The 12,078-nt window shown below is 49.5% G+C and overlaps 2 protein-coding genes across 9 annotated transcripts in view; one reads left to right on the plus strand and one right to left on the minus strand.

The window, feature by feature from the left end:
- Window positions 1-3,693, plus strand: part of DGKA (diacylglycerol kinase, alpha 80kDa) — a 28,390-nt gene extending 24,697 nt beyond the window's left edge. For all 6 annotated transcript variants that reach the window (XM_011969992.1, XM_011969993.1, XM_011969994.1 and 3 more), the window contains 7 exons: window positions 1,301-1,461; window positions 1,716-1,780; window positions 2,012-2,102; window positions 2,404-2,602; window positions 2,710-2,830; window positions 3,020-3,080; window positions 3,355-3,693. In XM_011969992.1, the coding sequence (XP_011825382.1) occupies window positions 1,301-1,461; window positions 1,716-1,780; window positions 2,012-2,102; window positions 2,404-2,602; window positions 2,710-2,830; window positions 3,020-3,080; window positions 3,355-3,438 (782 nt within the window). In that variant the 3' untranslated portion in view covers window positions 3,439-3,693. The remainder of the gene's footprint in view (window positions 1-1,300; window positions 1,462-1,715; window positions 1,781-2,011; window positions 2,103-2,403; window positions 2,603-2,709; window positions 2,831-3,019; window positions 3,081-3,354) is intronic.
- An 81-nt stretch (window positions 3,694-3,774) lies between these two features.
- Window positions 3,775-12,078, minus strand: part of PMEL (premelanosome protein) — a 12,899-nt gene continuing 4,595 nt past the window's right edge. For 2 of the 3 annotated variants that reach the window (XM_011969990.1, XM_011969989.1), the window contains exons 3-12: window positions 11,280-11,390; window positions 10,975-11,121; window positions 8,155-8,289; window positions 7,603-7,764; window positions 6,629-7,351; window positions 5,783-5,899; window positions 5,459-5,543; window positions 5,144-5,349; window positions 4,954-5,041; window positions 3,775-4,018 (exon numbers count right to left, since the gene is read on the minus strand). In XM_011969990.1, coding sequence (XP_011825380.1) covers window positions 3,883-4,018; window positions 4,954-5,041; window positions 5,144-5,349; window positions 5,459-5,543; window positions 5,783-5,899; window positions 6,629-7,351; window positions 7,603-7,764; window positions 8,155-8,289; window positions 10,975-11,121; window positions 11,280-11,390 — 1,910 coding nt within the window. In that variant the 3' untranslated portion in view covers window positions 3,775-3,882. The remainder of the gene's footprint in view (window positions 4,019-4,953; window positions 5,042-5,143; window positions 5,350-5,458; window positions 5,544-5,782; window positions 5,900-6,628; window positions 7,352-7,602; window positions 7,765-8,154; window positions 8,290-10,974; window positions 11,122-11,279; window positions 11,391-12,078) is intronic. The other variant, XM_011969991.1, reaches the window with a different exon arrangement.

Consider the following 12,078-nt stretch of genomic DNA (forward strand, 5'->3'; position numbering starts at 1 on the left):
TTTTTGAGACAAAGTCTCGTTCTGTCACCCAGGCTGGAGTGCAGTGGCACAATCTCGGCTCACTGCAAGCTCTGCCTCCTGGGTTCACGCCGTTCTCCTGCCTCAACTTCCTAAGTAGCTGGGACTACAGGCACTTGCCATCACACCTGGCTAATTTTTTGTATTTTTAGTAGAGATAAAATTTCATCATGTTAGCCAGGATGGTCTTGATCTCCTGACCTCGTGATCTGCCCGCCTCAGCCTCCCAAAGTGCTGGGATTACAGGCGTGAGCCACCAACACCTGGCTAATTTTTATATTTTTTGTAGAGATGAGGTTTTCCCATGTTGTCCAGGATGGTCTCGAACTCCTGGCCTCAAGTGATCACCTGCCTCAGCCTCCCAAAGTGCTGGGGCTACAGGAGTGAGCCACTGCGCCTGGCCTTGTTTGTTTTCTGAGATGGGGTCTCACTATTTTGACCAGGCTGGTCTCGAACTCCTGGGTTCGAGCAATCCTCCTGCCATGTAGCTGGGATTATAGGCACTACCATGTCCATCTAGTTTTAAATTTTAACATAATTATATTTATCTATCTTTTTCTTTTGGGCTTCAAGTGTTGTATTCATTCAAAGATTATAAAAACATTTACTAATGTTTTCTTCTAGTACAAATTCTGGCCGGGCGCAGGTAGCCTATAATCCCAGCACTTGGGGAGGTTTGGGGTATGGATGGTCATGTCGTGCAGGTAGCGAGCATAGAACCCAGTAGGTAGTTTTTCATTCTGCTCCTCCCTTTCCTCAGCACCATTTATTGAATAATCTATCTTTTCCCCATTTATTTGAAATGATATCACATACTAAATTTCCATATATACTTGAGTCTATTTGGGGGCTCTCTATTCTTTACTATTGAACCTTTTATTCCATTCACTCTGCCTGTATAACACCGTTTACACATGGTTGCTTTATACTGTGGTCTGTCTGAATGGGGAGTGAAAGCATCAGGGGTCGAGTGTGAGAGAGGATTATCCCTATTTGTCACCCATCTTTTTCAGCATTCCCCTGGCTATTCTCTCCAACATTCCAGATGACTGTTGGTGCCATCTTTGCATATCCACACACATTGGAAACATTCACCCTCCACACAGTATAGAGGAAAGGTCCATAGGAGCTGTGACCATGCACTCTGCCCTGTCACTGGCTAGGGTTGGGAGGCTCTGAAGAAACAGGGCAGAAGGCCCCTGGGAATTTGTGGAGCTGGGAGCTGAGAAGAGGCCTCTCTGGGACCCAGAGCTCAGTGCTAACCTATCTTCTCCACTCCTAGGATATGAAGGACAGAATCTGGCAAAGATCCTCAAGGATTTAGAGACGAGTAAAGTGGTACATATGGATCGATGGTCCGTGGAGGTGATACCTCAACAAACTGAAGAAAAGAGTGACCCCGTCCCCTTTCAAATCATCAATAACTACTTCTCCATTGGTGTGGTCAGTGGAATGGGGCTTGGGGAGAAGGAAGAAAGTGGGGGCCAAGCTGTCAGAGGCTGGAGGAGAGCAGAAAGGGAGGGGGGAGGTTAAGTGACCTGTGACACAGGGAAATCGGGAGTGCAGTACAGTGGTGTGAGTTGCAAGAGAAGATCTTGGGACACGCTATGGGGAGCAACATGGGGACTTGGGAGAGAGGGGAGACGGGGAGGGAGATAGCGAGCTCTGTACTGACCTTCATGTCCTGAACTCTCCAGGATGCCTCTATTGCTCATCGATTCCACATCATGCGAGAGAAATATCCTGAGAAGTTCAACAGCAGGTGAGGGAAAGGAGAGGGGGGTGTGGGCATACAGTGTCAGGTTGTGACCAAGTTTGACTCAGATTGCTTAGAAGAGCAGTGGCACCTCTAGGAAATCCCCTAACCAAAGCTACCCTTGTTCCCCATGGGACTAAAGTTAGGAGGTTGATGCCCTTCCCTGTCACTTACCACCCCCACCAGCACTGTGTAACCTGTCCCTCCCTACTGGGCCTTGTGTTGGGGCTGACACAGAATGAAGAACAAGCTATGGTACTTCGAATTTGCCACATCTGAATCCATCTTCTCAACATGCAAAAAGCTGGAGGAGTCTTTGACAGTTGAGGTGTGTGTAATAAGATTCAACCCTACATCCTTTTCAGCTTCTTAATAGCCAAGTTTCTCCCTCCATGGCACCCTTAGGAACTTCCCATATTCTTGAACCTATACTTCTTTGACCTCCCAGTTCTCCTACTCCAATTCTCCAAGTCCTCAAGATACACTAGTCCCAATTTTCATCCCTTGCACATCTCCAAATCCTGCCTCCCCCAGTTTGTCATCTGGTGGAGGGAGTGATCACATCTATGATTATGCCATGAGGTGAGGATCTGTACCCTCCCTAACTGGGACTGTGCCCCTCCCCTCAGATATGTGGGAAACCGCTGGATCTGAGCAACCTGTCCCTAGAAGGCATTGCAGTGCTAAACATCCCTAGCATGCATGGTGGCTCCAACCTCTGGGGTGATACCAGGAAACCCCACGGGGATATCTATGGGATCAACCAGGCCTTAGGTGCTACAGCTAAAGTCATCACCGACCCTGATATCCTGAAAACCTGTGTACCAGGTGAGAGGAGCAGCCTTGGGAGCTGAGTGGGCAGGACCAAGGGAAAGTGTGACTCCCTATGGGGATACTCTATTTGTGTAAAACTTAACTCCCTACTTCCTCCCCAGACCTAAGTGACAAGAGACTGGAAGTAGTCGGGCTGGAGGGTGCAATTGAGATGGGCCAAATCTATACCAAGCTCAAGAATGCGGGACGTCGACTGGCCAAGTGCTCTGAGATCACCTTCCAGTAAGGAAGACTCCACCAGGGTCCCTGAGGGAAGGTGTGGGGCTAGGGCAGCAGAAGGGTCATGGGAATGGTGGGGAGGAGCTTTACTAGATCTCCCTCAGTGACAGAAGGTCTCAAAGTCAACCTGAGAAGCAGAGTTTTGGTATTCAATTAGTAAGGAAATCACCAATGTTCCTTGGTCTCCCATAGCACCACAAAAACCCTTCCCATGCAAATTGATGGAGAACCCTGGATGCAGACGCCCTGTACAGTGAGTATTGATGATCCCAGCCAAAAACTAAACCCCTGGGCTCCATGGATGCTAAATCCCCATTCCACAGCTTCTTTACACCCTTCTAATGCCTGAACTTCCCCTGCACATCATTCATTCTAAACCTTGATTTCTCAGCCCCTGGTTTCCCTATTGTGGCCTCTCTAGGAACCTAGAAACCCACCCCAAACCCCACAGATTTCCCTCCAAATCTCTGAAGCCACAGCCCCAAAGCATCAGGTCCTGCCTCTGAATGTGCTCCCTTCCCTTCCAGATCAAGATCACCCACAAGAACCAGATGCCCATGCTCATGGGCCCACCCCCCCGCTCCACCAATTTCTTTGGCTTCTTGAGCTAAAGGGGACACCCTTGGCCTCCAAGCCAGCCGTGAACCCACCTCCCTATTCCTGGACTCTACTCCTGAGGATCTGTACATTGCTGCCACACGCTCCTGCCAGCTTGGGGGAGTGTTCCTTCACCCTTACAGTATTTATTATCCTGCACCACCTCACTGTTCCCCCTGCGCACACATATACACACACCCCAAAACACATACATTGAAAGTGCCTCATCTGAATAAAATGACTTGTGTTTCCCCTTTGGGATCTGCTAAGTAAGTGGTACACATCCTTCTTTTATACCTTCACTCCTTAAATGACATAGATTCTCCCAAGAAGCGACCAAAAAACCAGCATCAGGCTCTGAGTATTTATTTCGGTTAATAGTAGTCTCCCAGGGAAGACTGGGGGAAATATAGGTGTTTCTGTCAACCCAGGAAAATCACAGCATCATATGAGAGTACTCAGACCTCCTGCCCACTGAGGAGTGGGCTGTTCTCACCAATGGGGCAAGAGCGGAAGATGCGGGGTAGACGCAGCCAGTGACTGCTGCTATGTGGCAGCTGGGGAATGGAGAAGGCTTGCTTCATAAGTCTGCGCCTGATATTGGGAGAAGGGGTAAACTGGTTAGCAATGGACAAAAGTAGCTTGTCTGTGTGCTTCTCCAAAGAAGGGAACACACCTATATCCCAGTCTGCTTAGCCTTGATCCTAGCTCCCTCCCCTTCTCCTCAACTCCAGGGTTTACCCTCTCTTATTTCTGTGGTAACCTCTGTCCATTCCTCCCTCACCCCATAAGCTTCCCTGCCTGAGGATCATGCCACCCCAGGCCTGGGGGATCTGCCCTTCTTGCAGGTAGAAAACTCAGTTTACCCCAGGCTGGGCATGGTGGCTCACTCCTGTAATCCCAGCACTTTGGGAGGCCGAGGCAGGCAAATCACGAGGTCAGGAGTTTGAGACCAGCCTGGCCAACATGGTGAAACCCTGTCTCTACTAAAAATACAAAAATTAGCCGGGTGTGGTGGCTGATGCCTGTAATCCCAGCTACTCGGGAGGCTGAAGGAGGAGAATCGCTTGAAACTGGAAGGTGGAGGTTGCAGTGAGCCGAGATTATGCCACTATACTCCAGCCTGGGCAAAAAGAGTGAAACTCCATCTCAAAAAAAAAAGAAAAAGAAAAAGAAAACTCAGTTTACCCAAACTGCCCCCACTCTTCACATTATTAACAACAGTCACGAATATCAATTATTGCACTCTTGCTTCAGAGCCAGGTGCTTTACTCATTGTTTCTAATCTTTACAGCAGCTCCACAGGGCAAGTATTAGTTTACCTACTTTTCAGAGGCTTAGACAGGTTAAGCTACTTCCCCAGGTCCCACAAACAAGACTGCAGCCCAAGTCTGGCCAACGTACAAGACTAGGCTCTTTCCTGGACACCATGCTTCCTTAAAGGGAGAGATGGTTTCTTCTCCCTTGAGGAAGAGTGAGTAGTGCTAACAAGGGATAAGGGGGTCTGAGCTGTGTGATGAGGCTCTTACCTATATATCAGAGATGCAAGGACCACAGCCATCAACACCAGCAAGATACCCACGAACAGGGGAGCCTGCCCAAGGCCTGCTTCCTGACCTGTGAGAAGAATCCCAGGCACTGCTTCACTCAGTGTCTGCTCCTTGCCAGCTACCCTCTATCCACTCCCTTCGTCATCTTAGCTCTTGTCCAAGGACCTACCAGGCATGATAAGCTGGGTGCTGACCACTGCCAGGCTGTTGGCATCAGCCAGAGACACATTGAGGCAGTATGTCCCCAAGCCACCCTTCAGTATCTGGTACAGAACTAGCTGGCAGGCTGGGCTGGGTGGCACAGGCTGGCACAGCTGCTGGGCAGGGGGCTGGCACCCTGGCGATGAGATCTCCATGCAGGCTTCCGTGGGCAGCCTGGAAGAGGTGTCACAATATATAAGGGGATCTGGGAAGGGACACTAAATGCCAGAGAGCAGAGAAACAGTCAACCCAAGAGTTATCAGCACACTAGTGGGACACTCACCCGCCTTGGCAGGACACAGTCAGCTCAAATGCATCTCCCTCACTGGATGGCACAACCTGCAGGATCTCAGCACTTTCAATACCCTCTGCAGAGTTGCAAGATTATCAAGTTAGGATTCCTCTACCTGGCCTCCCCAAAAGCCCATAGACAGGAAAGCCCCAGGGCTGCTCCACCAATCTCATCCCTGTGCTTTCAAATGAGGACTCTGGCATTTGGGTATTCTTCCTATCTAGGTGAGTAATTCCTCCCAAGGTGTGCTTCCACTGACCAGCCCTAGGCAGCACATAGCTGCCTCCATCAGCCCCCAAAGTAGGCAGGACTCACGGACGATGTCCAGGGTGACAGAAAAGGAACCATATCGATACAGAACACAGTCCAGGGGGACTTGTCTCTTCTCCAGCCTTAAGGTAGCCGTACCATCCAGCAGGGGGCCCAGGGAACCTGGCAGGAGAGGATTGAGGAGGCAAGATCAAGAGACAGATGACTCATCTGGAGGCAGAGGCCAAGCAGGCATTTTTTCAGGTTGAACCAGAGTTACTGGATTCTGGAGTCACTGGCTTGGAATCAGATAAGACCTGGGAAACTTTATTCTATAGATAAGGAAACTGAAGCCTAGAAGAAGAAAATGACTCCTCCAGAATCACAGTTAGGGGTGGCACTGGAGTTTTAAAAAATTCTCAAATGTTTATCACATCTCACACTATGCCAGGTCCTAGGCTAGACATTCAACATGTGTTAACTCATTCAAGCATCACTATTTCATTCCTCCCTTTTTGCTTTGGGATGGGAATACAGGGTTGGGAAATGGAAGGATCAGGATCTCAGAATCTGGGAAGGATTTCCGTGCAATTATGCTTGAACAGAAAGTGAACTATAAATATTATGTAAATGATCACAGTCTGTTCCCTGGTCTCGCCAACCATTCTCAGCAGTAGAGAAAGCAACAAGCTCTTCTCTCATGGCCTAGGGGAAGACTTTGGTTTCCTGAACTCCAGATCTATTCCGTGTCATTAATAGAGACTGGAGGGCTTTATAGCCAGGCCAGTGAGAGCTCTGAGGGGACCATAGTGCTAAGCAAAGGATTAGGTAATGTCTGAGTCCTGGGTAAGACTTACAGAGTAGAGTAGGGTACCCCACCTCCATGAACCTCATTCACACTGGTCCTCTTACCTGTAATACTTTCCGTAGACATGATTGAGCTGGTATCTGGACCCTCAGGCTCAGGGGTAGGTAGCTCTCCAGCTGTGGTCTCCACCCACTCTGTAGTTGTTACCTGTGCAGCTGTGGTTCCAGAAGGCACTACAATTGACACCTCTGCAGGTGTCATACCTATAGCCTCTGGAGTTGACATCTCTGCCAGTGTGGTACCCATGACCTCTGAAACTGGCACCTTCTCAGGTGTCGTACCTGTGCTCTCTGCAGTTGGCATCTGCACAGGTGTAGTGCTTATGACTTCAGTGGTTGGCACCTGCACAGATGTGGTTCCAGAGGGCTGTGTAGTTGGCACCTGACCAGGTGTAGTACCCGCGACTTCTGTAGTAGGCACTCGGCCAGCTGTGGTGTCAGGGACCTCTGCAGTTGGCCTGTGCCCATCTGTGGTGCCTGGAACTGGGGAGGAGCCACAGGAGGTAAGAGGAATGGCAGCTTGCAGGACCACCTGGGCAGTGACTGGGCCAGGCTCCAGATAAGTATGAGTGACCACAAGTGCCCGAGAGATCAGCGTTCCACTACTGTCTCCAAAGTCCCAGGTGTAGGAGAGGTCAGCTTCAGCCAGATAGCCACTGGGGTCATGGAGCTGGAGGGCAAAAGTCAGAGGCTGATTTCTCAGGAAGTGCTTGTTCCCTCCATCCAAGGCCCGCAGCTGGGACACGCTCACGGAGAAAGGCACCTGGTCTGGGATTGGAGCCAGAAAAGGTGAGAACTAGGCCTGAGCCACAACTTCTCCCTTCACAGCCACACTCTCCAACCCCAAGCTGACTGGCTGGCCCTTCACTGGCACTAAACCTCACATTTCTCTGCCTAGGTCTTCCTGGCCCTTCTACTTTAAGTTTGCACAGCATTTCACCTTTCCCCTTTCCAGTCCCTCCAAGCCTCCCTGCCTTCTCTTGCCCTATGACTGGCCTTGTCCCTTCCTAAACCCTTACCAGTAATGGTGAAGGCCGAGCTGGAATGAGCAAGAGGCACATAGCTCCGGGATCCCCGGCGATGGTAGACAGTCACTTCCATGGTGTGTGTGCCCAGCATTGCTCTGCCTGTTCCAATGCTCAGCCCAGACACTGGGCCCCCTAGAACTTGCCAGTATTGGCCTGAAGTTTTTGGAATGAAAAGAAAGGAAGAAGAGATTACTGGTCAAAGGGGACTAAGGGACAGGCTTAGAAACAGGGCACTGGAGATGGGAGGTCAGGAGGTATGATTACTTCTGAGGGTGTTTGGAAGGCTGTGATATGGGGGGACAGGGAAGGGGTCCTAATGAGGCATTCCATGGGGTAGGACTATAATTGAGGAAAAGCTGCCAGAAAGAATTATGATAGAGTTCAAGGGGGCTAGGTGCTATGGAAGAGAAAAGATGTAAGAGGAAAATGAAGATTAGAGAAAATCACAGAAGTTAAGGTGGAAGGGGCGGGCAAAAGAAAGGTGATCAGGTACAAAGAAGTAAACACAAGTGTAGATGACAGGCTGAGAAGGGAGTCCCTCACCCCAGGTCTTCCAGACATAAACAAAGCTTCTCATTTGAGACCAAGGACCAGATGGGCAAGGTCCACCATCAGGGAAGATGCAGGCATCGTCAGTTTCCTGGGGATACACTGGCTGTCCTCCCCACACCTGGCTCCCTGAAAGGTAAATACAGAGTCACTCTCAAACCCTGGCATTCTTTTTTATATACCAAAACCCCTAAAATTGTTCCCAGGGTATCAGAGAGGGGCTCTGGGAATATTCCCTAGCTAGAAAGTACATTCTCCATGGTATAACCATTTCAGGTGGCAGTCGGGGGCTGAGGGTGTGGAAACTACATTTTTCTTTTGGACACAGGGTCTTCCTCTGATGCCCAGGCTGGAGTGCAGTGGTGTGATCACAGCTCACTGCAGTGTCAACCTCCCAGAGTCAAGCAATCCTCCTGAGTAGCTGGGACTACAGGTATGCACCACCATACCCAGCTAATTTTATTTTGTTGTAGAGACATGGTCTTGCTATGTTGCCAGGGCTGGTCTTGAACTCCTGGGCTTAAGCAATCCTCCCGCCTCAGCCTCCCGAAGTGCTGGGTTTATAGGCATGCACCACTGTGCCTGGCCAGAAGCTATAATTTAATTGGCCAGGTGTGGTGTCTCATGGCTGTAAACCCAGCACTTTGGGAAGCTGAGGTGGGAGGATTGCTTGAGGCAAGGAATTCAAGACCAGCCTGATCAACATAGCGAGACCCTGTCTCTACAAAATACATTTTTTAAAAAGTAGCCAGGTGTGGTGGTATGCACCTGTAGTTCCAGCTACGCCAGGAGCTGAGGAAGGAGGATCACTTGAGCCCAGGAGGTTGAGGCTGCAATTAGCTATGATTGCACCACTGTACTCCAGCCTGGGAGAGAGAGAAGGATCCTGACTCTAAAATAAATAAATAAAATAAGAAGAAAGAAAGAAAACAAAAAGAAGATATATGTGTATGTGTATATATGTATATACATAGCCACATATCAAAATATTTAGAGTGATTTGCTCTAGCTAGTGGAATAAAAATAACAGCACTGGGGGCCAGGCGCAGTGGCTCATGCCTGTAATCCTAGCACTTTGGGAGGCTGAAACGGTTAAATCACCTGAGGTCAGGAGTTCGAGACCAGCCTGGCCAACGTGGTAAAACCCTGTCTCTACTAAAAATACAAAAATTAGCCAGGCGTGCTGGTGGGAGCCTGTAATCCCAGCTACCCAGGAGGCTGAGGCAGGAGAATTGGTGGAACCTGGGAGGTGAAGGCTGCAGTGAGCCAAGATTGCACCACTGCACTCCAGCCTGAGCAACTAAGCGAGACTCTGTCTCAAAAATAAATACATAAATAAATAACAGCACTAGATATCATTTATTTAGCCTTTACTGTAGGCTGCAGCAGACACTACATTAAATACTTTACACATATTATCACATTCTAATCCTTACAACAATCCTTTTTTCTTCGGAAATGGAAACACAATGAGGTGGGCAGATCACTTGAGTTCAGGAGTTTGAGACCAGCCTGGGTAACATGGTGAAACCCCGTCTCTACTTAAAATATAAAAGAATTAGCCGGGCATGGTGGCATGCGCCTGTACCAGCTACTCAGGAGGCTACTCCCAGCTACTCAGGAGACTAAGGAGGGAGGATTACTTGAACCCAGTAGGCGGAAGTTGTAGTGAGCTGAGATCCTGCCACTGCACTCTAGCCTGAGCGACACAGCCAGACTCTGTCTCAAAGAACAAAAAAAAAAAAAAGGAAACACAAAACAAGTAACTTGCCCAAGGTCACATATCAAGGACAAGTTTAAATATAGGTCTTTTCAACTTCTAGGTCCCCTGAATCCTGCTGTCCTCCACTTTAGGGACTGTAATTTTCTTTTCTTTTTGCTTTTTGAGACAGGGTCTCACTCTGTCACCCAGGCTGAAGTGCAGTGGCGTGATCATGCAGTTTCGACCTCCCAGGCTCATGATCCTCCCACCTGAGACTCCTGAGTAGCAGGGACTACAGCTGTAATTTTCTTTTCTTTTTGCTTTCTCTGTTTTTGTTTTTGTTTTTTTTTTTTTGAGATGGAGTCTTGCTCTGTCGCCCAGGCTGGAGTGCAGCGGCGCAACCTCAGCTTACTGCAAGCTCCGCCTCCTGGGTTCACACCATTCTCCTGCCTCAGCCTCCCCAATAGCTGGGACTACAGGCGCCTGCTACCATGCCTGGCTAGGTTTTTTTTGGATTTTTAGTAGAGATGGGGTTTCACCGTGTTAGCCAGGATGGTCTCGATCTCCTGACCTCGTGATCTGCCTGCCTTGGCCTCCCGAAGTGCTGGAATTACAGGTGTGAACCACCGCGCCCGGCCTTCTCTGTGTTTTTAAATTTTAACTACAATGAGTATGTATTACATTTATAACTTGTTTTAAAAAGTAGAGGAGGAGGCTGGGCGTGGTGGCTCACACCTGTAATCCCAGCACTTTGGGAGGCCGAGGCAGGCGGATCACAAGGTCAGGAGATCAAGACCATCGTGGCTAACACGGTGAAACCCTGTCTCTACTAAAAATACAAAAAAAAAGTAGCCGGACATGGTGGTGGGCGCCTGTAGTCCCAGCTACTCGGGAGGCTGAGGCAGGAGGATGGCGTGAACCTGGGAGGTGGAGCTTGCAGTGAGCCGAGATCGCACCACTGCACTCCAATCTGGGTGACAGAGCGAGACTCCGTCTCAAAAACAAAAACAAAAACAAAAAAGTAGAGGAGGAAGGGGCATTCCCTGAGCTCACTGGGCATACCAGGGAACCTGAGCCCTAGGAATAAGGACCTAGAATAGAGAAGTACTCACCATTGATGATGGTATTGTTGACCCAGATAACCTGCCCATCTGGCAATACCTTTTGGCTTCCAGGGAAGTTCAAGGCAATAGAGAAGGAGGCATTTGCACCAATCAGTGTAGGCCCATCATTACTGACCTTGAGAGACACTTGACCACCTGGGAAGGAAAGCTACATTAGCTGTGAGTCCTGGGCTTCCCCTCCCTGTATATGTTTCCCCTCCTTTTCTTCCCAAGCTACACTCAGTGCAGGTCATCTTGCTTTTTTCCTCATCCCATTCCTACCATGCCCTCCCCTGGAACTTCGAAGTTCCTACCTCTCCAGCAGTCAAGTCTCTGGGCTTCTGTCCACTCTGGATACAGCTGCCTGTTCCAGGCTTTGGTTCTGAGTTGCCTTGAGACACCAAGCCAGTCCTGGTTTCTGGGTCCTAAAAGGAATGTGCCATGAAGGGCCCTAGGATCCTTTCAGTCCCTTCTCAGGGATAATACTCTATTCATGTCACCCAATTCATTCTCACATTCGAAGTGCTTTTTTTTTGGGGGGCGGGGATGGAGTTTCACTCTTATTGCCCAGGCTGGAGTGCAATGGCACGATCTCAGCTCATTGCAACCTCTGCCTCCCAGGTTCAAGCAATTCTCCTGCCTCAGCCTCCTGAGTAGTTGGGATTACAGGCATGTGCCACCACGCCCGGCTAATTTTGTATTTTTAGTAGAGATGGGGTTTCTCCATGTTGGTCAGGCTGGTCTCGAACTCCCGACCTTAGGTGATCTGCCTGCCTCGGCCTCCCAAAGTGCTGGGATTACAGGCATGAGCCACTGCGCCTGGCCGAAGTGCATTTTTAAAACTCATTTATTCGGCTGGGCGTGGTGGTTCACGCCTGTAATCCCAGCACTTTGGGAGGCTGAGGTGGGCAGATCACGAGGTCAAGAGATCAAGACTATCCTGACCAACATGGTAAAACTCTGTTTCTACTAAAAATATAAAAATTAGCTGGGTGTGGTGGTGTGCGCCTATAGTTCCAGCTACTCGGGAGGCTAAGGCAGGAGCATCGCTTGAATCCGGGAGGTGGAGGTTGCAGTGAGCCGAGATTGCCCCAATGTACTCCAGCCTGGCGA

Source organism: Mandrillus leucophaeus, unplaced genomic scaffold (assembly GCF_000951045.1).
Source record: "Mandrillus leucophaeus isolate KB7577 unplaced genomic scaffold, Mleu.le_1.0 Scaffold922, whole genome shotgun sequence".
NCBI lineage: Eukaryota > Metazoa > Chordata > Mammalia > Primates > Cercopithecidae > Mandrillus > Mandrillus leucophaeus.